Genomic DNA, 22,872 nt, shown 5'->3' on the forward strand with positions numbered 1-22,872 from the left:
TCCCCCCCCCACCACCTCCCCCCCGCCACCCCCGTCCGTCTCCACTCGCCTTGCCACTCACATCCATCTCTCTCTCTATCCTCCAGACTTCAAACATGGCTTCCATCCCCAGTTTGGCTCCATTGGCTCCAACGCCGCCGGTACGTCCTCCTCTCCCCCCTCCCGTCCCCTCGCCTCGCTACCCCCCTTTGCGCGTGTTCCCAACGGCTCTGACCAACGGGCGCGCCCGCCACTCCCCCCTTCCCCTCCCCCCCCTCCTCTTCCCACCAATACCTTCCCCAACCCCCTCTTCCCACTTGCGCATTCGCTACCCCCCCCACCCCATTCCCCCCGCCCCGTTCCGCGCCCCACTCACCTGGTGTTCCACAAATTTTGCTGCGACCATGGGCAACACTCGGTTTTGGCTTTGGCTTTGTTCGCGCGCCATGCCACCGCCCGGCGCCATGCCACCGCCCGGCGCCATGTCACCTCACCGCCCCCGGGGCCATTTGTTGAATAATAGGCGTGCTTGACAACGGCAAGAACGCGTCGCACTACACCTACGGTGTGCGCAAGCTCAACGTGACCACCAAGGCCGCCAACGGCGTCAAGTTCACCACCGAGGGTGAGCAGGATGATGCTGGCAAGATCGACGCCTCGGTCGCCGCCACCATGGACTGCAAGAAGATGGGCCTGACCTTTACCGAGAAGTGGTCGTCGTCGAACGCCATCGACATCAAGGCTGTTGCCAAGAACGTCGGCACTGACGGCGTCAAGGTCACCGTCAAGGGCAAGTTCGACGAGGGCGCCAAGGCCCCGATCTCCGGCTCGGTTGATGCCTCGTTCGCCAACGACCTCGTTGCTGGCTCGCTCGAGATCAAGGCCGACTCGGGTGCCCAGTACTGCGCCTCGGAGGTGAACGGCAACGTGTCGCTCGGCCAGTCCGGCTTTGTCGGTGGCGTCAAGGGTGGCTACTCGCTCGCCAACGGCGCCAAGCCCGTCGACGTCAAGCTCGGCTACGCCACCAACGACTTCCAGGCCACCTTCCTCCTCAACAAGAACTTTACCGAGTTTGGCGTCAACTACCACCAGGCCGTCAACGACAAGCTTGCTGTCGCTGCCCAGATCGACCTCAAGGATGCCCCCAAGAAGGACGCCGCCGCCGCCGCCGGTGCCTCCTCGGTCCCCAAGATCGAGGTCGGTGCCGTCTACAAGTGCTGCAAGGGCACCACCTACCGCGTCAAGGTTGACTCGGACGGCAACCTCGGCACCGTCTACGGCCAGGACATCTCCGACAACATCTCCGTCGCCTTTGCCTTTGGCCTCGACCTCGGCCAGGCCCTCAACTCGGGCGCCGCGGGCAAGGCCGGCTTCTCGCTCAACTTTAACGCCTAAGCGAAGCTGTCAATGCCTCCGTCCCCGTCCTCCTCCCTCGTCCTCCTTTCCCGCTCTCCCCCGCTCTTTAGGGCGCTTCCTGTTCATCGTCACTCATTGAACGCTTCCGTGTCGGACTCTACTTGCCCGCCCCGGCGCACGCTCCTCTTCCAGCACTTCGTCAAGCAGCTGCCGCACCGGCGTGAGCGGCGAGAAAATCAGAGAGTCTGTGTCGCTCTCGTCGTTGTCGCTCCTGCCGCCCAGCCGTCGTCCGCCGCCCAGCGGAGTGACAAGCATGCTCGCTTCCATCTCCGCCCGTGCAGGCAGCTCGCCGGCTCGCAGCGCCTCCCAAAGATCTGGCAGCCGTGCATCTGTGGCAGCAGCCTCGGCTGCCGCAGCCTCGGCCAGCAGAGCCTCATAGTTTGCATACGCCTCGGTCTGCAGCGCCTCGAGATCGTCGAGGAGCCGGTCCGCGCGCCCGCGCCCGATCGACACGCCCGCCGCCGCTGCCGCCTCCTCTGCACCCACAATGACGTTGAGCACGTGCTCGGTCCGCACGTGATGCGCGGCGCCGTAGTAGCCGAGCAGTGCCCGCAGCGTCCGCACCTCGGCACGCATCATCTCTTCCGAGTACCGCGCTCCAGCCAGAACCGCGGCCACCGTCCGCGCTCCGGCCCGCTTGTCGCGGGCAAACGGCGGGAGCGCGTCCAGCACCTCGCGCGTCGTCGGCCGCTCCACCCTCTCCGGTGCCGCAAACGCCGGCTTGTCGCGCGAGACCGCGGTGTGGACCTCGAGCGTCATCGGGACAATCATGCCGAGCGAGAGCAACGAGTGGCTCACCTCGCCAAGTTGCTGCTCCAGCCGCGCCACCGCGTCCAGCACCCGCGACTCGGTCGACGGCAGCGCCACCATTGGGAGCACCGTCCCAAGGTGATTACGCGCCTCCAGGACCGACGTGTGCAGTGCCGCGACCTGGGCCTCCAGCTGCGCCAGCTGGCCGACATGCAGCGGCGCGTCGCCGCTCGCCTCCGCCATTGCGCTCACGCCCTCGGCAACCGCCACCAGCGACACTCCGCTGTTCACCACAAGCTCGCTCCCCGCCGCCGCCGACCGCGCCTCCTCGGCCTCGCTCGGCGCCGTCGTCGTAAACGGCGGCCGCTGCCACGGCTTAATGAACGGGTTGAGCGTCCGTAGCGGAACGTGCGCCGCACGCACAGGCTCGATCTGCCCGGCTCCCTTGGTGCCGAGCGCAGACCGCATTGCACGCACCGTCCCCAACGGCAGCCGCACCTCGGCCATGTCCGGCTCGCCAGTCGTCCCCTCCAGCACGCCATCGAGCGTTGTCGCCACACTCGCCACCGCTCCTGCCAGCGATGTATACGCCAGCTCGTGGCTCTCCATCCCCCGCGAGAGCTCCACCACCTGCCGCTCCAGCTGGATGACCTGCGCCTTGAGAAACGCCACCCGCCGCCGATCCAGCGGCTCGTCCCTCGCCTCGTCCACAAGCTGCTCGTGCAGCCGTTTCAGCTCGGCATACTCGACTTTGATCATCTCCAGCTCGCTTCCTCCTCTCTCCGCCACCCTCCTTCGTCTGCTCGCTCCTCGGCTCCGCACTGCACCCGGATCGGCCACCACTCTGCTGGCCCCAGCCTCGCCGCCATCATCCAGCTCATCGGCCAGCTTGGGGTTCCGAGCCAGAACGATCCGCTCCACAAAATGATGCATCGCCGCCCGCGAGCCCATGACCTTGCCTGCCACAGCCGCCGCCGCCTCGCGCACAGCCTCGCGATCCAGATCAGGCTGCTCCCACTGGACGAGCGCAGCCGCCGCCACAGACATAAAGGCCCGGCGGTAGGCACCCTCGCGCTTGGCACGAGCCTCGACATCGAGCCGTGACACCTCGGCCCGTCGATCGCCCACCCGCCGGGCAACCAGCTCTTCCAGAGCACGTGCCGCTGCGGCGAGCCGACTGCCGTGGCTTTCCCCAGGCGGCGGCGGGAAGAGGCCGTCGACCGACACGGGCACCACCAGCGCAGGCACCACCAGCTCCACCACAGGAAAGCCAAGCTCTAGGAATTCAGCATCAGTCATGGCCCGTCCACTCAGCACTGGTACCCTCCTCACGAGACCAAGGACACGCAACCTTCGCGAGCTGCTTGCCATGACTCCCTTGACCGCTCCTCCTGCTCCTGCTCCTGCCCCAACACGCCGGCTCTTCCTCCCTTCAGCAAAAGGCCGTCAAGTGGAGGTGGCTAAAATAGCCGAATACTGGCGTCTGATCAAGCCGCCGCGGTCAGGCCCCCACCCCTCCCCCCTCCCCCCCCCTCGCCCCACTCCCCGAGACAGTGATAACCACCCCAACAACGTCCACCCAACCCCCACCACTTTACCCGAACTACCCCCTCACCCCTCACCCCACCCACCCACCAAGCCCTTCATTTCCCTCGCCATCTCCCACAACTCCTTGGCCTCGCTGGTCCCGTCACTGGCTGGCGAGCTGAGCTCTCGGTAGATTCCACCAACCGCTCCACCGGCCCACCCACCCCCACCGGCCCACCCACCCCCAACCGCCCAACCCTACCCAACCCCGCTCAGTCAACCATGGCCAGCAGCGTCCACGAGTTTGTGTTTGACTCGGAAAGCTGTCTCCGGTCGCTGTCGGGACGGATCTTCTTCAGAGCTCTGCCTCCTAGCCTGGCAGGTCTGCAGGACGCTGTCCAGGCTCGAGGTGGGCGAGTCTCCTCCTTCTTGGGTGACTGCTCACTGGTGGTCGTGCCCTCACTCTCTGAGCTCCGTCGAGTCGCTGACCTTGTTGCTCGTGAAGAGACTGGCCAGGACATTGATGACGCAGAGCTGCAGCCGCCGCGGAGGGCCCGCAAGTCCTCGCGGTCAAAGTCTGGGCCCATTCGCCAGGACGACAAGGAGTTTGCCCGAAAGCTCCGCCGCATGCGCAAGGCCCGCGTCACCTCGTACTCGCGGCTCCGCAAATGGATCGACTCGCTGCCGCCACTGCCGGCGCAGCAGAGCTCGACCGGCCCAATCGCGCGCTCGAATGCCCGTGGCTACGGCCGCCTCGCCGCGCGCCCCGCCGTGGCGGGCGGACTGGTCATTGCTGCTTCGACCGCCTCGCGGTCGCGCATCTTCCAGAAGCTGCCGTTTGTGGCGTCGACGTCCCTGATCGCGCCGCGGACCGGCGCCCGCAAGCCGACCGTCCCCACCCGCTCGCGTATGGGCGGAATCACGGTCTCGCGCCGCGCTGGCGAGGTCGCCAAGTCGGTCACCGCGCGCCTCAACAATATGTCGGCTACCCGCCGCGCCGCCCGCATCTCGCGTGCCTCCCTCTCCCGGACCCCGCAACTGCCTGCGGTGCTGGTCGAGGATCCCGATGGCGAGTTTGAGCCGTTCTACAAGGTCTTTGCCTGGGACGCAGACGCACGCGCCTTTGCTACCCCGCGCCTCTACCTCGACGACGCCCATCTCTCCACCGCTGGCTCGCTCTTTGTCCCGGGCACCACCCCGCACTACATTCCCTCGCCCAAGCCCCCGCCGCCGCGTGATAACGAGTCGTCAGACACCGAGGAGCTGCTCATGGGCACCGCCGCCGCCGCCACCGCCAAGAAGAAGAAGAAGAGAAGCGACCGGCGCCCGCACAACAAGCGCAAGCACTCGTCCAAGCCGCACAAGGCCCGCGCCCCGCGCCCGGGCACCTGCGAGTGCTGCAACGTCCACTACGATGACTACGATGCCCACATCACCTCTGACAAGCACAGGCGCTACGCGCTCAACCCGGACAACTACGCCGACCTCGACAATCTGCTCAACCGCGTCGCCGAATCGGTCCGCCAGTCGCAGCTCGACGACACCGGCTCGGTCTCGCCGCCGGTTCGTGATGTCGTCGTGGCCGCCGACTCTGCCGCACCTGCCACGGTCGTCGTCCATGCTGATGGTGACGGCGATGATGACGGCGATGACGACGACGCCGCCGACGAGTCGACACAACCTGCGCCGCCTTCGCCGGCCCTCCTGGCTCCTGCCGCTGAGGCAGTGGTCAACCTCTCTCTCCCCTCGCCGTCGCAGTCAACACCGCGTGAGCCGCAGCTCGACGTGCCTGCGTTTGTCACGCCGCAAACGCGACCGATCCCACCGGCCGTTGCCCCGCTCCTCGCCCGCCCGACTCCGCGCTCGCGCTACATCGACGTCGACGCCGCCAATGCCTCGCTCGTCTCGCAGCTGGCAGCCATCGACGACTCGGACTCGGACGACGACTCGGACAACGACTCGGACGACAACGACGGCAAGGCCTTGCTTGGCCAGGCTGGCCTCCGCGCCATGCCAATGGCGCCCGGTCACGCCAGAATGCGCCGCCGCTCCGGCTCGGCCGCCTCCTCCGCCCTCGCGCCCAACACCGCCATCCGCGGCTTTGGCAACCTGGCGTCGCCGCCCGAGAGCGCAGACTCGTCCGCCTCCTCGCCGCAGTCTGGCTCCGCGCAGCCGGCCCAAAAGACCAACTCGCTTGCCCAGCTTCTCTCCATGATGGAGACTAAGCCGAGCGCGCAGGTGGCCATCGCGCCGTCGCGGGTCCTCCGCGGCGCCACCGCCTCGGGCACGCGGCCGTCCCGGAGGCTGACCGCCAAGCCTCCGCCGCGCCCCGCGGTGGCACCGGTGGCCAAGCCTCCGCCGGCCGCCTCCAAGCCGCTGCCCAAGCCGGTCGGCTCGTCGATCTCGTCGTCGCCGACCAAGTCTGGCTCGTCGCGCTCGTCGCAGCGCATGGCCGCGTACGGCTTCCTCGACTCGCCGACATCGCCATCGCGCAGGCGGCTGGTCGACGCCGGTGCTATCCACGCCCACGCCGCCCGCGTCCGCGCTCTCCAGACCTCCACCACCGTTCCAGTCGAGAGCTCGGACAAGACCTTTAGCGACGAGCGCGTCGACTTGGTCGGTGTCAAGGTCGCTCCGCGGCCACGCCCGATCCCGCTCAACTCGCCGCTCAAGACTACCACCCGCCTGCCGACCAAGCTCCGCAGAGCAAGCGCGCGGAGCAGGCGCGACATTGCCGCCCACACCCAGCTGCCACCCACCATCCGCGCCCCGGTCGCCCGCGAGCTCAATCCCAACACCGACCTCGTCGCCACTGCCAGCCCGTCGCACCGCCATCGCGCCGCCACCCACTCGCGTCTCTCCCGCCCGCAGCTCAAGCGCCGCCGTCGGCCCGAGTCAGGCGGCTCAGTCTCGGACCGCATCGCCAAGCGCCGCAAGCCACTCGGCACCGTTCCACCCTCGTTTTCCTCCTCGCCACAGGACTTTGTGGAGGAGCCAGCCGCCCGCCCCCAGCGGCCGGCCGCGGCTCTCCACCGCCCGCGACCGATTGTCGGCTCCAACGTCAAGACCGCACCGGCCATCGAACCCGAGTTTACCGTTACCTTTAACGCCGACGAGCTGGTCTAGCTGGCGTCGCCGAGTCGTAAATCCGAGCCATGAACGGCGCAAACACGGCCCGATGCGCCTGCCGCAGCCACGGCACGTACGCGTTGAGCACCGTCACGTGGACAAACGCTACATACTTGACTCCCCACACAAACCACGCTGCCGCAGACGCCGGCGGCAGTGCAAGCGTCTCAAGAATCCACCCTGGCCAGAAGACCCGGAGTGCGAGCGCAAACACTACAGGATCAAACGGCAGCTCGTCGATGCCCACCATGGCATCAAGCGTCCGCGCCACAAGCGCACGCGACGACATGTCCGGCGCCAGCCGTCCCACGTACATACCCGAGCATCTCCCTGCGAGCCCGCCCGCATAGCTCGGCGGCACAAGGTCCGCGTCGATACCCATCAGGTGGCCCACATATCGCCAAAACGTCCACAGCGCGTCTTTGTCAGTCTGCGGCATCCACGCGCCCATCGTTGCGCTCGACTCGACCGCCACCTGGCAAAACAGGACCAGTGTGGCTGCGCTCGTAGCCTGGTTGATCGGCACATCGCCTCGCTCTTGCCACGCCGCCGATCGTGCCACCATGCGCCGCGCTCGGCCATGAACAAGCCGGATCCGCAACGCCGCATCCGCCGCACGCGACGGCCGCTTCCCGTCGATCTTCGCGTACATCAGGTCCTGGATGAATGACCCGGTATCAAGCGCCCGCTTTGCTGCACGATCAAGCGGCCCAGTCAGCGCCCCGGTCGCCGCCAGCACCGCGGCGTCTTCCGGGAAGAGAAACGACTCGAGGAGGCTCACAAGGAGGCCTAGTCCCTGAAACCCGGCGTTCACAATGTACACCTCCTGACCAGCGTGCAACATCTCGGGAGTCGCCCAGGCTGGAAGGCCAAGGCCCGGCGCCGCAAGCGCATGCAGTGCCTCGGCCGCCTCGGCATCGACGTACTCGGCCTCGGCCAGCGCTGCCGCCGTGACTACCGGCTCCTCGCTGCGCATCAGCGCGGCAACAAGGGCAGGAAAGTGGGCGACAAGTGCATCAGCCGGTGGATCACCAGTTTGGAGCGCGGCAGCCACTCGCTCGGGCGGCGGAATGGCGTGCTCTGGCTGAGGGGACAAAGCCGGGATGACGCCGCCATGTCGCACTCGCGCCCGGGACGCGATCCAAGGACCCACTCCGACAGCCAGCACCAAGAGCCAGTACACTCCGCCAGCAAGCACGCCCCATGCCACTGTTGCTCTCCACGACTCGATACCGGTCACACATGCCAGCGCTGTCCAAATCGTCCACCACAGCCCGCAGCTTGCAGCCAAATGAGGTGCCACACCAGGAACCAGTGGCGCCAGAGCCCAGACATGACGCACGCGCTCCATCACAAACTGCAGAGCCACACAGCCAGGGAGAGAGAGAAGGATGCAAAGAGCCCAGTTTGCTATTCTGGGTGGAGTACCCGAGTACCCGAACCCGAATCTCGTGTCTGCCTCTACCTCTCCCACCACTGTCCCGCCCTTCCCTCGCGTCTCTCTCGTACCCTCTCCCTCCCTTTGATCGATCACCCGTCTGATCGATCACCCGCCTGATCGATCACCCTCCCCCGCCCCTTCACACCGCAACGCACCGCACACACACCTCACTCACAGCACCAGGACGACGAGCGCGAGTCGAAGCGTCAAGCTCCCGGGCGTCCCGTTCCAACAGCGGTACAGACAAGCATCGAGTGTCATCCATAGTTTGCTCTCTTCCAACCCGGCTGCTTATACTGTCGACGTAGGCGCACTCTCGGCAACTCTCGTCGCCTCGCAAGGCCTACCACCTTTGTCTGGCTCTGTTGAGGCCGTGACGAACGCTGGCACGGGTGCTACTGCTGCTACTGCTACTGGTGATTTAGGGTCGGACGACAGCGAGTGTGTGGCTACAAGCTTGGCTTCTGGAAGATCATCGTCGACAAGCTCTTGCTGCACTCTGCTGTGAGCCAACACTATGGTCGTCTTCTCGCCCTTTGCTGCCCTCCGCATCGACGTGGTGAGCCATGGCCCATCAGCTCGGGGCTCGCGTGGTCAACAACATGGCTCTCGGGGTCGAGGGCGGGGTCGGGGGCCGGCTCGCGGCTCGGCTGCTCCTCGCCCGCCGCAGCCAAAGAAGCTCGACGTGCTCAAGGTCCGCAGAGTCGTCTCCATGATCCTCTCGTCCAACGCCACCTTTGCATCGGTCCTCGCCCAGGCTGCCAGGGTCCCAGCGCCACACGGTCGTGGCAGCGGGCCGTTTCATCTCAACCTGCGCAAGGCTCCACGCAAGGCTGCGCTCGCTTCGTTTGTCCTCCCACTGCAGACTAGCGCTGCCGCCGTCGACGTCGCCGCCAAGGCGCTCAACGGGACGCCAATGGCAGTCGCTGGCTCGCGCGAGCCTCTGCTTCTTCGGGTAACGGTCGACCCGTCGCTTGGCCCCGGGCATCGTCTCTTCGATTCGCCTGCAAGCCCGCTGCGCAAGGCGCTTGCCGCGCCGGGCGCGCAGCACACCACCGTACGCATGATCGGCGTGCCCGGCGGTGCGTGCACCACCCTCACCCAGTACCTGCAAGCAACACTGGCGCCAGCCAGCATGGCTGTCGACGCCATCTCGGACATCTCAGTCACCAGTCGCGGAACCGTTCACGAGGCTACCGCTGTCGTCTCGCTCACCTTTTCCTCGTCCGATGCCCTCGCTGCTGCGCTCCGCACTCTCGCCGGCCACGTCATCTTCCTCTCGCCAACCTCCAAGGAGCCGATCCGCTACCGGCTCAAGCTTGGTGCCGTGCCGTCCGTTGACAAGCCGTCGCCATCGCCGGCGGTTCCCGACCCGGCGTCCAACCTCGGCGTCTTTGAGCAGCAGGTGCCTGCCGCTCCGGGCCCGACCACCACCCGCTCCGCCTCGCCCGAGTCGGACCCGTCCATCCACTCGAACCACAACTCGGGCTCGGACCACAACGTGTTGCCGGACGCTGTCACGGCCTCGGCCTCGGCCTCGGACGCCGGCGCCTTGGCGCACACCCACGGTGCATCAGACGCTACCGCCCCGGGCACCGTTCCACCGTCGCGCTCGCCGTCGTCGGTCCCCTCGCGCGAATTTGTTCGCTCCAAGTCGCTCTCGCGCTCGCTCGTCCCCGCCCTTTTGCCGTCCCACTCGAGCTCGCCCGCCCTGCTTGTCGCCCCCGCGCCCATGCCCTCTGCCCTCGCCACCACCCTCGCTACCGTCTACGCCAACCGCGCCACCGTCCGTGCCGGTGACGCTGTCTTTGCCCCGTCGCCGCACTCGTCGCGCCGGAAGAACCCCGACGTCCCGCGTCGCACCCGCTCTCGCTCGCGCTCTCGCTCGCGATCCCACTCGCCGCCGCAAAAGACCCCGCCGTCGCGCTCGCGCAAGTCTCGCCGCAGCCAGCGGTGACTGACGCTGGCCATCCTGCGCGCGTAAAAACGAGCGCACGAGTGTGGCGAAAGTTGGCAAGTGGTGCACACTGCGGCCGAAAAAGGTCGCAGTTTGGGAGGGCACACACCACAGCCGCGGACAAGGGCATAGACCTCCCACGGTGTGTACCACTTGTCTCGCACCGAAAGCCTACCTCCACCTCACAACAGCACCTTTCTCACAAGTACGAGACTTGTATAACTGCGTGCAAGGCCCAGCTGACGTTGGTGGTGCATGCCTACACCGTCGACGCCACCCGCCCCACCGCGTCCGTCTGTCCTCGGCGCCGGCCCTGCTGCCCATTCGCCGAGCCACTCCGGCCGCCGCACCCTCCTTCCCTCCTTTGCCGCCCACTCTCCACACCGGCGTATGAGTTCATCTGGGACGGCCCAGCCGGGGGCGGCAGGCTCGGGCTCAGGGGCGACGCGCGCGCCCACCTCGACCTCGTCTTCGACTCCGGCGGCTGCGCAGCCGCCGGTCTCCACCATCACCCGCTTCTTCGGCGCCACCACCCGCTCGCCGGTCCACCCTATCGTTCGCCGCATGGCTTCTCCCCACAATACGCCCGCAGCAGGTGAAGAGGAGGCTGCCCAGCCCAGCCCGCCGAGCTCGGCTCGCAAGAACCTGGACGGCACCCTCCGCGCCGCTGCCTCGACTGCTGCTGACGCCGATGCCGACGACGACGACATGGCCGACGTCTCGTTCCACGAACTGTCCAAAGTCCTCAACCTCGCAGTGAGCGAAACCGAGGGCCGGGCCAAAGTCGATGCTCCGGAGCCGCCGCGGCCGGCACCGTCGGCCCGGCTTGCCTCGGTCTGGCTCTCGTCACGGACCTCGGCCTCGCCTACGCCGCTCAACAGCTCACCAGCCGAAATGTCGCGGACCCGATCGTCGTCGGCGGGGACCGCCGAGTGCCGCTCGGCGCTCGGCTCGTCGCAGGGTGAGCCGGCCGCAGGCTCGGCACGGACCAAGATTTTCGAGCTCCTCGGCCGTATCCGCACCAACCTCTCCCGCGGTGCCGAGTCGAGCCCGCCGGGCTCGCCTGCTGCGAGCGCCAAGCTCGCCCAGCCGCCGCCGACTGTCGTCGCCGCCACCACCGCGTCAGCGGCGACGATCACTCCGCGGGTTTCTGTCTCATCGTCAGCTGTTGCTGTCGCCGCCGAGCCTGAGGCGGCTGCGCCCGACACAGGCATTGACGACCCTAGCTTTACGGCCTCGCTCCTGCAGCTGTTTGAGGACTACGAGGCAAACGCTCCTGCATCGGTGACCGCGGCACAAAATCCCGCCCCGCACACCGCACAGGCCCCGCCGATTGCACTGGCGGTGAGCTCTGAGGAACGACCCGAGACCCAGGCCGAGCCGGTAGCCTCGTCTCCGGCCGTGCCACTGGCGACCGCAAGCACCAAGCGGACGTGCAAGCGCAAGCTCTCCGACATTGATCCGGAGCTTGCGTCGCTCCTCCTCACTGGCGCCTGCCTCTCACCACCCGGATGGGACGCCGGGCCGTCTGGTGCCGGTATGCTCACGCCGAACCAGTCTGCGCTGGGCGGCGAGCCCGGGCAGCCAACGTCCGAGTCGGGTCTCGGCCTGCCGCCGCTCTCGGCGTCGGCGTCGACAACAGCTAGCAAGCGGCAGCGGCTCGAGCCCGAGGTGGTGATCTTTTCGGAGCAACGGCGTGCCCGGCGGACAGCGTTTGGCGAGGAGCAGCTGCGCAACCAGCGGCGGTATCTGCGGTACAAGGTCATCCGCATCCGCGAGGAGCTCGACAAGACCGTGCATCCCAACCCGAGCGGCAACTTTCGGGTTCTGGAGCGCGTGCTGACCTTGCTTGACGAGACCACGCACGACGTCAAGACCGCAGTCCTCCGTGGGCAGTGGATGGAGTGCATGGTGGCAGTCGACTGTGTGGTGCATGTGGTTGGTTCATTTTCGCGGAGCGAGCGAGTCATTGTCATTGACAACGAGTCTAACTTTCTCATCGTGCTCCCAGATGAGTTGGTGTCGGGCACCCAGGTCTCGGGCTCGTTCTACTGCATGCGGCAAAAGGTGCTCGACTCACGGATCTCGTCGCTTGCCGGCGCGTCGTCGGCCATGCTCTTTGGCTCGCTCATCCACGAGCTCTTCCAGACCGCGCTCGGTGCCAACTGCTTCGAGACAGCGTTTTTGGAGGCCACCGTTGCCAAGCTTGTCGCCAGCAACCTCTCCGAGCTGTACTTTGTCGATGAGGACGAGACGACGGCACATCAAGCACTGTGGGAGATTGTGCCGCTGATGCGGGCGTGGGTGGCCAAGCACTTGGCCAAGCCCGGAGGCGGTGGCGCCCCGCGCGGCAAGGTTCCTCCCGATGAGGCCGTTCCTTTCGATGCCCGCGGCGACGCCGGCGTCCGGGTCACCAAGCTTCTCGACATCGAGGAGAACGTGTGGTCGCCGATGTTTGGTCTCAAGGGCAAGGTCGATGTCTCGCTCGAGGCCGAGCTCTCGTTCGCCGACGGGACCATCGAGACCATGGTCATGCCGCTCGAGCTCAAGTCGGGCAAGCTCCGCGGGTCACAATACTCGTCGGACCATCGGGCGCAGGTCCTGCTCTACACGCTGCTGATGGCCGACAAGTACGCGGTCGAGGTCTCATCGGCGCTTCTGTACTACACCAAGGCCGGCAAGCTGTTTGGCGTCCCAGTCCGGCGTGGCGAAATCCAGTCGCTCGTCATCCAGCGCAACAATCTGGCGGTCTTTATGGCCGAGCGCAACTCGCGGCCTCCCATGCTGCGGTCGACGCGGACGTGTTCCCGGTGCTCACAGCTTGCAACGTGCACTCTCTATCACGCCGCGGTCGAGGGCGGCAATGCCGAGACCTCGGGCCTCGGTGAGGTGTGGGACTCTGCGGTGGCTCACCTGCCGACAGCGCACCTTGACTACTTTGCGCTGTGTGAGAAGATGCTTGCGCTGGAGGAGGGTACCGACACGTCGTCGAACGCTGAGATCTGGACCATGTCCGGCCCGGCCCGCGAGCGCAAGGGTACTGCCATCTCGTTCTTGGTGGTGCGGTCGGTCACTGTGGCCGGCTCAAACTACCTGTACACCTTTGAGGAATGGCGCCACAAGGCTGAGCACATGCCGTCGCCGCATCAGAGCACGTCCGGTGGCTCGGGCGTCCCGCTGTCGCCGTATGCCACGCGGGCTCGGGTCGTCGACGGCCTCCTCGCCTCAACCCTCAAGGAAGGCGACTACGTGGCGCTATCCACCGAGTACGGCCACATCGCTGTCGAAACTGGGTTTGTGCACGAGCTGACGCCCGAGACCATCACCCTCAAGCTCGACCGCGAGCTGCGGGTGGCGCACCTTGATGCTGGAGGCACCACGGGAGCGCCGGCGCCACCACCACCGGTCCCGCGGTCCTCGCAGGCCTACCCGTTTGCCTCGGCCGACGACAAGTCGTCGCTCCCGTCACCGCCGTCGTTCCAGTGCCGATACGAGCTGCAGACCGGGCGTGACTACGCATCGCAGCAGGTAGCATCCGCAACGCTGCCGATCCTGTACCGGGTTGACAAGGCCGAGCTCGGGCTCAACACCACCCGGCTGGCGCTGGTCTCGGCCATGTCACAAGCTTCGACCGACTGCCATCTCCGCGAACTGGTCATTGATCTCAAGCCGCCGCGGTTTGGAGACCGCGTCACCGCGCGCGCCGCCATTGCGCCGCACGTCCTCGACGGCCTCAACGACGACCAGCAAAGTGCGCTAGCGACGGTCATGGCTGCCAAGGACTACTCGCTCATTCTCGGCATGCCCGGGACCGGCAAGACAACAACGATTGCGCGGGCGGTCCAGGCGCTAGTGTCGGTCGGGAAGCGGGTGGTCATCGCGTCGTACACCCACCTCGCCGTGGACAACATCTTGCTCAAGCTCGCCGAGGCCGGAGTCCACTTTCTGAGGCTCGGCTCGTCGCGCAAGGTACATGCCGATCTGCAGGACTACACCGAGCGGGTGCAGATCGGGCGGTGTGGAAGCGTCAAGGAGGTGCAGAACATGTACGAGTCTGTGGCGGTGGTCGGTTGCACTTGCCTCGCCTTCAAGAATAAGCTCTTCTCCAAGCAGCAGTTCGACGTGTGCATTGTCGACGAGGCATCGCAGATCACCCAGCCGGGTGTGCTCGGCATTCTGCGGGTCGCCTCGTCGTTTGTGCTCGTTGGCGACCACAACCAGCTCCCGCCACTGGTGCGGTCGGAGGAGGCCGCAGAGCTGGGACTGCGGACCTCAATGTTCAAGCGGCTTTCCGAGGCCCACCCGGCCGCGGTTGCCGTCCTCACCAAACAGTACCGCATGAATGCGTCGATCATGCTCCTCGCCAACACACTCATCTACGAGCAACAGCTCGAGTGCGGGACATCACAGGTCGCCCGCGGCCGGCTCAAGCTCCCGCACTTTCCCACCGCACTGGCGCGGCCGGCGTCACGCGGGCTCTCGGCCGCAGAGGTACAGGACGTGCTCATGTCGCAAGGCCCGGCGGCGCTCTCGCAGCATTCGAGCGCCTCTGCACAGACGGCGACGGGCAGGTCGTGGCTGGCGGCGGCAGTCGATCCGGCGGCGCCGGTCGTCTTCCTCAACACCGACGGGTGCCCAGCCCCAGACACCAACGACGGCAAGGCTGTGCGGAATCACGTCGAAGCCGAGCTGGTCCACCTTGTAGCCCGCGGCCTACTGGCGTGCGGGCTCGATCCTGGCGATCTCGGCGTCATCTCGCCGTACCACGCCCAACTCAAGGTCATCCGGAGGTACCTCGCACCGGTGTCGCCGCGGGTTGAGGTGCACACTGTCGACCGGTACCAGGGCCGCGACAAAGAGTGTATCATCTTTTCGTGCGTGCGTTCCAATACAAACGGTACCATCGGCCGGCTGCTCGCCGACTCGGCCCGGATCAACGTGGCGCTCACCCGTGCCAAGAAGAAGACGGTGCTCATCGGCTCGCTTTCCACGCTCTCGTCGTCGCCGCTCTTTGCCTCGCTTTTTGCGCTGCTTCGGACCCACTCGTGGGTCGTCGACCTCGGCCGCGACGCGCACCGGCTCTTCCACGAGTGGATCCCGGTGAGCTCGTCGCCGCACGCTGGCCTCCACAGCGGCGTCGAAGATGACCACGACGACGGCTCAAGCGGTGTGCACGGACCCAGCATCGAGACAGAGCCGATGATTCTTGTCGATGCAACCGAGGACGGCGAGTAACACGCGAGCAAGCGGGCGCGCAGGGTGTACGGGCAGACGAGAGCTTTTACGTCTTGACGTCGCCGCTACCGATCCGGATAAGGAAAGGCTCGCGTGCCAGAAAGTCACGGCCGATGATGGCGGTGCGACCCAGCTTGGGACCGTCACGGACCGAGGCGCGGACAATGTGGGTGATGCCCCGGTAAGTGATGGCAACGTCGACGAGAGCGCGTCGCTCCACGCAGTCGGTGCCCATTCGGACAGCAACAGCGTCGACTGGGCTAAGATGCAGCTCTTTCGCCATCCATAATGGAATGGCCGAGAGCGTGGCCCCGGTATCAACTCGGACCTCCCGCTCGACCAACGGCGGCGGCACGTAGCCAGACGCGTGTAACGGGAGCGAGAACATCACTGACGGTGGAAGCGAGCTATCAGAGCTGTCCGCCGATGCGGTGCCCCCAGCCGGTGACGGATTAGCGAAGGAAAAGGATTCCTTGGAAGACATTAGGATGGCTTTGCCGAGATGAATGGTGTCGCCGGTACACGTGGTGAAGAGACCGAGGAGAGGGCGCGATGAAGAGGACGAACTCGACGAAAGCGAAGAGAACGACGTCGATGACGACGTCGCCGATGACGAGTACGAGTGCGAGATGCTCGTCGAGTACGAGGACGACGACCCTGACTCGTCGCCATCCACACACCAGACATCGGCAAACGAGAGGATCTTGCCGGACATGCTCTCGAGATTGGCGAGATGGCGAGCCTTGTTCGAGACGTACACATACATCGGGCGGGAGTAAAGGAAGTTGCGGCCCAGAATCGGTGTCCGCCCTAGCATCGACCCGGTGCGAACTGATGCCTCCACCTCAATGGGGTTGGCCAGCGGATGCGGGAGAAGAATGTAGATGCGGACGACGTCGCGGTACTCAACAGAGTCGTTGCCGGCACGGATCTTGACTTTTCGGTGTGGCTCGAGACCAAGTCGATCGACCAGTGACTGTGGGACCGCAGTAAGCGCAGCGCCTGTATCGACGCGAACCACCATCGCCACAGCCTTGTCCTGTGACCGATCACATCGAGTCAGGTCGGCGGCGGTTGCGCCCATGCCTACCAAGACCATTTGCGGAATCACAATGTCCCGGGTCGAGAGCCACACCCCAGGCCGCGCATGCGAGCACAACAGCGAGGAAGATGAAGACGTCGAGGAGGGGTATGATGAGGAGGAGGACGATGACGAGGAAGATGAAGATGAAGAAGACGAGGAAGAAGAGGTGGAAGAGGAGGAGTCGAGCCGTGAGGGCGATGAGGGCGATGTTGGGCGAGACTCAAGCGTCTCCTGCATCTCCATGACTGAAATCGTCAGAGTTCCGCGGCGCACACCCGATCGATGCAAGCGGACTTTAGCATCAAGGCCCGATGTCCGCGTCGATGTCCGTGCCAGCGCCGGCGAGCGAGCCAACCGAGGTGTTCGCTGCCCGCGTTCGGCATGGTGGAGACGACGATGATGGCGAGTTGAACAGTAACGCTGCCCATGACGATGGCGATGCCGATCGTGGCAATGGCGGCTCTGATGACTTGTGTCGTCTCGGCTTGGGCTCTGGCGTGGGATCTTGGCCTCCCAGGCCTCCTCCGCCTCACACTGGTGCATGATCCTGGCTCCAGCCCTCAGTGGACCATGACCAGTACAATGGCTGACTCCATCCGTAGAAACTGTTGCAGACAAAGCGGTGTGGAGTGTGCCATGAGGCATGATTGGTGCGGTGTCAAGTGTGCAAGGCTGGTGAGTATGTGAGTGGCCGCGGTTTGCCTGCCACAACTGCAACGAGCTACAGGCGGTCTCCACAGTTGCACAACACGATCACAGCCTCTCTCCCTCTCCTCCTCCGTTACCACCTCAATCAACTTTTGATATCCTTTGATCACCACCTCGATCTTCTTCTCGCCACTTCGATCTGTGTCTTGATCACGGCTGGTTCCGATGACCAGATCAAGCTGACGCCAGCAACCAGCTCGATCGATGTGATGAGCTAGGTTGGAGATGGGACAGCAACGAGCTACAGTAGGGGTTAGGATTGGGGTGAGGTGGCAACGATGAGAACATCGTTACCTGCGGTGGTCACCTCGCCTAGGAGCCGGCTGGTGGTGGGATCGATGACACGGTGGTGTGCCCCAGGTGCGAGAGGGCTGATCACCTGATGGACGGCGAGGCCGCGGGCGCAGATGGCAGACTCTACAGCGCGAGCGTGCTTGGCACAAGCCTCGACTACCAACACCTCAATGGCAACATTGGCAAGCGCATGAAGGACCTCAAGCTCGTCGCCCTCGACGTCGACCTTGACCAGATCGTAGGTGATGGGAAGGTCGGCGGCGGCAAGCCAGGCGGCGAGATCGCCGATGAGCGGGGCGGCGACGATCTCGCCAGTAGTTGCGCTGCGGGACGACTCGGCAACGAGCGGTGTCGCATCGCGCCACAGGCCCTCGCCTTGAGTCCCTACGCCTGCAGCGACGTAGGTGAGGTCGAGGTTGATACCACAGTCGGTCTCGAACACAGCGTCGATGACAGGGACAGTGACGTCGCCGTCGGCCACGATACGCGGGGCCACCCGTGCCGGAGCAGCACCGAGCGCACTGGTGATGTTGGGCAAAATGCAGCTGCCAGGCTTGGGAAGCGGCTCGATGCACACAGCGCGGCGCACGGCGTACTCGCTCGAGCGCAGGACATGGGCGGTGAAGAGTCCCACATTGGCGCCTATGTCCAGCATCGTGCCATGGAAAGCAGGTGCCGAGGTGATGGCTGGTCTGTACGCGTTGCGCATAACAATTTCCCAGTACAGAAACAGGCCCTCGTCCTCGGTCCCCTCCACAAAGCACAAATCGGCAAACGGAATCGGGCCCGTGGCGCTGGGAGGTGGATCAAACGGAGGCCGTGCTCCAGCAATGACATCAGTTGCGACGCCAACCGCAGCAGGGGAGATCATGCCGTCAACAAGGAGCGGATTGATGGCATCGAGTTGGGCACAAAGTCCCGCATTTGCACTCGGACTGAGCAGCCTGTCAGCGATAAGCTCCGGGAGCTGGGCGGCGGCATCGAGGGCGGGGACCGGGCGCCAGCGATTGAGCGAGATAGCCACGCCGATCTCGCTCACGGTATGGACCTGGTGCCACCACCGCGGCGGAACTACAAGCACGTCCCCAGGATGCAACATGAGCCAGATGCCGACCCTGTTGCTTCCTAGAGCGGTCGCCGACGACCGCAGCTCGCCCCAGATGGTGGTGTCCTCGTACACGCCCGAGCGCCGAGGACGGACGTCCGGTGAGCCAGGCGCAAGCAGAAGCCAAGCTTTGGTGCCCGACAGCTGGGCCACCACATTGAAGCCGTAGGCGTCAGCATGCAGCGGTGTACCTGCCCCGTGGGTCGATGCCCAGAGCGCCATTCCCTCGCCGCGTTCCACGCCGTCCAGCCGATCGCCCAGCACCTCGGCCACGGCATCATACTCATGGCTAGGCAGGGCGTCGAGATGAATGTAGTCAGCGTACGCCCACTTTGCCGAGTCCTCGGCGTGTGCCTCCAGCGTGCTACGGACGTGGGCCATATCCACGCCGGTCGCCCGCGCAACAGCGAGCCGTGTCGGTGGCGGATCCAGCTCACACAGGGCGAGGTTCCACTCTCGTGGCGGCCGCAGCATCGGCGTAAGCCCATCATCGTCATGTGGCAACGGCACTTTGACCCCAGTGTTGACCGATCGCGAGCCGAGAGCTTCCAGCAGCGGTCCTGTGTTCTCGAGCGGAGTCGCGCCGCCGCGAATGACGATCGGGAGTGACGGACCCAGCTCGCCACCATACGCCGACGTCCACAACTCCGATGGCGACATCCCATCTGCCACAACCTCATCCACCACACCACCGAGTGCTTGAGTCTCGGATGCGGCCGTGGTAATCGTTGCCGCCATGGCTTGCGATCAAGAGACGAGTGTGACCGCTGCCGCTCAAGCGATCGGGATAGAGGGAAGGATGGTACTCATCCAAGTTGTGCGGCAGGACATGGCTATGACTCTGCAGTGATCTGGTTGGTGTGGTGCTCTCCACTCGCGGATCGGGCCAATCGAAGGCGGCGTCGTTTGCAGACTTGGCGACGTCAGCAGCGCCAGGGCGGCCGATTCTGTCTGGCCTTGTTGCACTTGTCGGTACGCACGGTAATTGCTGACCATGGCAACGAATACAGACACTGGCGCAACCAACGCGATGGAGAGTCTCCGGCATGGTCTGGTAGTGATCAAGGCCAATAGTGGTGTGGCTTGGGAGGTGGGCGTCGGCGCTTGGGTGACGAGCGAGTCGTTTCCGGTCTGGCATTCGACGGTGATCGAGGGCTGTCCGCCGAGTGCGGCACAGGTGGACCTGCTACAGATGCAGGGGAAAGCGATAGATGTGTGGGCGAAGGAGGCTGCTGGCGACGGTGCTCTGGCGGTGATCAATGGCATGCAGTCCAACTACTATCATGGGTATCAGTTTGCTGTGGTCGATGGCATCGCTCTCCGGCCGCCAAGCTACGCAGACAAGCCGCAGTTCTCACTCGCGCCACAAGATCTTGTGGCCGGCGACATGGACCCATTCTTTTGGGTTTTTGAGACGTGCTCCACACCAGGCCTGGTGCGGGTCGAGGTCGATGCTGACGCCGGTGGAGTTGTAAGCGAGGTGAGCAGCGGACGTGTGATTGAGAGCGGGTTGACCGTAATGCCGCTGGTGGTCGACTCGGCCGACGCGAGCGACGGCATCCACCATGTTGATCCGAGGGCGGAGCGCGTCGGCCCTAACAGTGTCATGTGGCAGAAGCCGCGGTCTGCTGCGTTTTCTGTCATCGGCGTCGACAGCAGTGGCCGGGTCGTCACGTTTTGCGTGCTGGAGCCAGTGACAGTAGCCGAGCTCGTCGTGCGACTGCTCGACGCGGGCATGGAATGTGCGGGCTTGCTTGGCGGCTCGGCTGACGTGGGCCTGTGGACAGCCGACTGCGGGGTGCTGGCCGATGCCGAGGTAACTGCCCGATGGGCCGGCATCGATGGTGCGGCACGCGAGCCGCTCTCTGAGGGCGAGCTGGTGGTAGCACAGGCGGACGCAGGCTCCAAGCGGGTCGGAGAGACCAAGCGCAAGCTCAACATGGCGCTCATACTGCGGCGCACAGGTGTCACTACTCATGGCGAACGAGAATGACCGGGATTTCGCCGTCGTAGTCGGAGGCTGCGGCCGATGACGCCGCAGCCGACGGCGAGACCGAGAGCTGTGAGCGTGCGGTACGCGAGGTGGTGGAGCGCGGCGCCCGTGGCGACGGGATCACCGCTGATGTAGGCAGGCGGACAAAGTCGGCAGCGAGGGCGACGTTGGCAGACACATCCGGTGGCGGCTCAAAGTGGCGGCGAGTGCGCGAGAGGATCTTGGACGGCTTACGGGCGGCTCGCTGTGGTGAGGCATGGTGGCGGTCAGGCGAGGCGTCGACAACCAACGGTTCCTCGTAACCCGGCGGGACAACGACAGACACAATCTTAGGGGCCATGATGACCTTTGTGTGGCGCATCATTCGCTGCAGCTGAACGCGAAGGCGTTCGTCATCGGTGTGCGGCCGCAAATTCCGTGAGAATTTTGTCTGTGCCTCCCGCTCGCGCTCCTTGGCGGCCTGCTCCTTGATGCGCTTCTTGGCGGCTTGAATGACCGCATCGCGCGACCTTCGTTCATCGGCGTCGACCGCGTTGATGTTCTTGGTGTGAATGGTCCATGGTTTGGCATGCTGTGCCACAGAGTGATCTCCAGCCTTGCCATCTGTGGTACCTTTTTGCTTCTCCACCTTGTTGCCATCCGTCTGTCTCTTTCTCCTGGCAGTTCGTGCGCGGGAGGAAGAGGTCCGTCTCCTTGCCCGACGAGCAGAGGAGCGGTCTTTGGCTGAGACCGAGCCAGCCACGGCGATTGAAGTACGAACAGCGGCAGCAGCACGCGCATCGACCTCTTTCTCAGCTCGTGACGCCGCAGCACGGGCAGCAGCAGCAGATCGAGCCCTTGCCTTTGCCCTTGCCCTCGCCGCAGCATCTGCCCCAGCCCGCCACTGCTCCTCCTCTGCCTTGAGTGCACGCAGTGCACAGTAAAAGGCTCCTGACCGAGTACGCTGCTCTGCCGTGGAGGCTAGTGTCGACTTTCCTGGTCCGTGACCCTGCCCTCGGCTTCGCATGGCTGGGCGGGAAGGGCGGGGAGTTGGGAGGGGACGGTGAGCGTGGGCGTTAAGTGGTTGGCTGCCAGCGAGTGGCAGTTTGCGGGAAAGCCGGAGCGGTGGCAAGGGCCGGAGGGGAACGAGCGGATCGGAACTGATCGAGGCGGTGGGTGTTTGAAATGGTGTGTTCTAGATGGAGATCGGGTGGCGGGGTAAGCTTAGGTGGTCGTGGGTGGTCGTGGGGTGGCCATGGGAGCGACGTCATCTTCGGCCGGTGCATCACATGGACGAGGGCATGGTTGGGCAGCGGCTAGACTACGACGAGGAAGGGCTGGTGGAAAGAGCTTGCGCGACAATGCGGAGGATGGAGAGCGACTCGATGCCGGCCTGGGTGGAGGCGATGGTGGTCGAGTCGTAGCCAAGAGCACTCAGCATGCTCTGGACCTCGGGCGGATCGTTCTCGGCCAACAGTAGCAGGTAGGCGACGCCATCGGGCGCCAGCAGCGATAGCCAGTGCGGCAGAGCTTGGTCGAGAACCTCGCGCCCGCGGATGCCTCCGGCCCAGGACGCCACGATGCCGTCAGAGGCGATCTCCTCTGTTGGTGTCGGCACGTACGGCGGGTTGAACAACAGCACGTGGGCAAGCTGGCCGACCTCTGGCGCAAGATCCTGACGCGCATCAGCCTGGACACACTGGAGCGAGTCGGCTGGCAGGCCCGATGCGTCCCATGTCGTCCGCGTCGCCTCGAGAGCGACGGAGTTGACGTCGACGGCAATGTACGCCGGCGGCGCCGCAGCATCCTCGCCGATGCCCATGGCCACACCAGCCAGAACAAAGCCTGATCCCGCACCCAGTTCTAAAACTGTCAGCGGAGCGCCAGGCGGAGGCAGATAGCTCGCCACGTCGGCGAGGACGCTGTCGAGGAGCAGGAAAGAGTCCTCCGAAGGCGGATACACGTTCTCCTTGAATGACGAGTTGGTGAAGAGATGCGAGTACTCGGGCTCCACCCCGCCTGTCACACTCCTGCCTACTCTCTCGTCGGTCATTAGCGGTGAGTGGGTCGAGTGGTCTGGTTGGCCTGCCCTCGCTCTCGCGCTCGCACTCGCCCTCGCCGTCGTTCCATCGGATGTGAGTGAGTCGTCGGTCAACCGGGCGGGTGTCCGTCACCCTCAGTCACCCGAGCGGAAGACGCAGCCACACATCCACTCATCGACCATAGCCATCAACTAGGTAATGGTGGCTGTGTGTTGATCAGATAAGATCGGGAC

At 65.2% G+C, this 22,872-nt stretch overlaps 9 protein-coding genes across 9 annotated transcripts in view; 4 read left to right on the plus strand and 5 right to left on the minus strand.

Annotated features, from left to right (window-relative positions):
* Positions 1-67, minus strand: part of AMSG_05652 (charged multivesicular body protein 1) — a gene marked incomplete at both ends in the record, with an annotated part of 1,268 nt that extends 1,201 nt beyond the window's left edge. The window contains one exon of the mRNA XM_013902264.1: positions 46-67. Within this exon, the coding sequence (XP_013757718.1) occupies positions 46-67 (22 nt within the window). The remainder of the gene's footprint in view (positions 1-45) is intronic.
* A 17-nt stretch (positions 68-84) lies between these two features.
* AMSG_05653 (voltage-dependent anion-selective channel) lies at positions 85-1,495 on the plus strand. The gene is made up of 2 exons (XM_013902265.1): positions 85-140; positions 503-1,495. The coding sequence occupies exon 2, from the start codon at positions 652-654 to the stop codon at positions 1,372-1,374; it is 723 nt and encodes a 240-aa protein (XP_013757719.1). The 5' UTR covers positions 85-140; positions 503-651; the 3' UTR covers positions 1,375-1,495.
* AMSG_05654 (uncharacterized protein) lies at positions 1,272-3,529 on the minus strand. Its single transcript, XM_013902266.1, has 2 exons — positions 2,973-3,529; positions 1,272-2,918 (listed from the first exon to the last, which is right to left on the minus strand). The coding sequence occupies exons 1-2, from the start codon at positions 3,514-3,516 to the stop codon at positions 1,468-1,470; spliced, it is 1,995 nt and encodes a 664-aa protein (XP_013757720.1). The 5' UTR covers positions 3,517-3,529; the 3' UTR covers positions 1,272-1,467.
* Positions 3,530-3,954: 425 nt separating this feature from the next.
* Positions 3,955-6,798, plus strand: AMSG_05655 (uncharacterized protein; the record flags this gene model as incomplete). Its single annotated transcript, XM_013902267.1, has 2 exons — positions 3,955-4,081; positions 4,154-6,798. The coding sequence occupies 2 exons, from the start codon at positions 3,955-3,957 to the stop codon at positions 6,796-6,798; spliced, it is 2,772 nt and encodes a 923-aa protein (XP_013757721.1).
* Positions 6,799-6,968: 170 nt separating this feature from the next.
* Positions 6,969-8,152, minus strand: AMSG_05656 (uncharacterized protein; the record flags this gene model as incomplete). Its single annotated transcript, XM_013902268.1, has 2 exons — positions 6,969-6,981; positions 7,014-8,152. The coding sequence occupies 2 exons, from the start codon at positions 8,150-8,152 to the stop codon at positions 6,969-6,971; spliced, it is 1,152 nt and encodes a 383-aa protein (XP_013757722.1).
* A 309-nt stretch (positions 8,153-8,461) lies between these two features.
* AMSG_11895 (uncharacterized protein) lies at positions 8,462-15,520 on the plus strand. The gene is made up of 3 exons (XM_013902315.1): positions 8,462-8,868; positions 8,913-10,098; positions 10,627-15,520. Exons 1-3 carry the CDS (start codon positions 8,809-8,811, stop codon positions 15,432-15,434), a joined length of 6,054 nt encoding a protein of 2,017 aa, XP_013757769.1. The 5' UTR covers positions 8,462-8,808; the 3' UTR covers positions 15,435-15,520.
* Positions 15,481-19,363, minus strand: AMSG_11896 (uncharacterized protein; the record flags this gene model as incomplete). The annotated part of the gene is made up of 2 exons (XM_013902316.1): positions 15,481-16,884; positions 17,606-19,363. 2 exons carry the CDS (start codon positions 19,361-19,363, stop codon positions 15,481-15,483), a joined length of 3,162 nt encoding a protein of 1,053 aa, XP_013757770.1.
* Positions 19,364-19,619: 256 nt separating this feature from the next.
* AMSG_05661 (uncharacterized protein) lies at positions 19,620-20,494 on the plus strand (the record flags this gene model as incomplete). Its single annotated transcript, XM_013902269.1, has 2 exons — positions 19,620-20,367; positions 20,484-20,494. The coding sequence occupies 2 exons, from the start codon at positions 19,620-19,622 to the stop codon at positions 20,492-20,494; spliced, it is 759 nt and encodes a 252-aa protein (XP_013757723.1).
* Positions 20,495-20,595: 101 nt separating this feature from the next.
* AMSG_05662 (N6-adenine-specific DNA methyltransferase 1) lies at positions 20,596-22,650 on the minus strand (the record flags this gene model as incomplete). The annotated part of the gene is made up of 2 exons (XM_013902270.1): positions 20,596-21,189; positions 21,958-22,650. 2 exons carry the CDS (start codon positions 22,648-22,650, stop codon positions 20,596-20,598), a joined length of 1,287 nt encoding a protein of 428 aa, XP_013757724.1.
* Between the last annotated feature and the right edge of the window lie 222 nt (positions 22,651-22,872).

This window comes from Thecamonas trahens (genome assembly GCF_000142905.1).
Source record: "Thecamonas trahens ATCC 50062 unplaced genomic scaffold supercont1.24, whole genome shotgun sequence".
Lineage (NCBI taxonomy): Eukaryota > Apusomonadida > Apusomonadidae > Thecamonas > Thecamonas trahens.

Coding starts and splice junctions, on each gene's coding strand:
- AMSG_05653 (XM_013902265.1), top strand. CDS start 652: ATGGACTGCAAGAAGATGGGCCTGACCTTTACCGAGAAGTGGTCGTCG.
- AMSG_05654 (XM_013902266.1), bottom strand. CDS start 3,516: ATGGCAAGCAGCTCGCGAAGGTTGCGTGTCCTTGGTCTCGTGAGGAGG. Junction 2,919..2,972: donor CAGAGTGGTGGCCGATCCGG/GTGCAGTGCGGA, acceptor CGGAGAGAGGAG/GAAGCGAGCTGGAGATGATC.
- AMSG_11895 (XM_013902315.1), top strand. CDS start 8,809: ATGGCCCATCAGCTCGGGGCTCGCGTGGTCAACAACATGGCTCTCGGG. Junction 8,869..8,912: donor CTCTCGGGGTCGAGGGCGGG/GTCGGGGGCCGG, acceptor CGCCCGCCGCAG/CCAAAGAAGCTCGACGTGCT. Junction 10,099..10,626: donor GAAGAACCCCGACGTCCCGC/GTCGCACCCGCT, acceptor CGGGGGCGGCAG/GCTCGGGCTCAGGGGCGACG.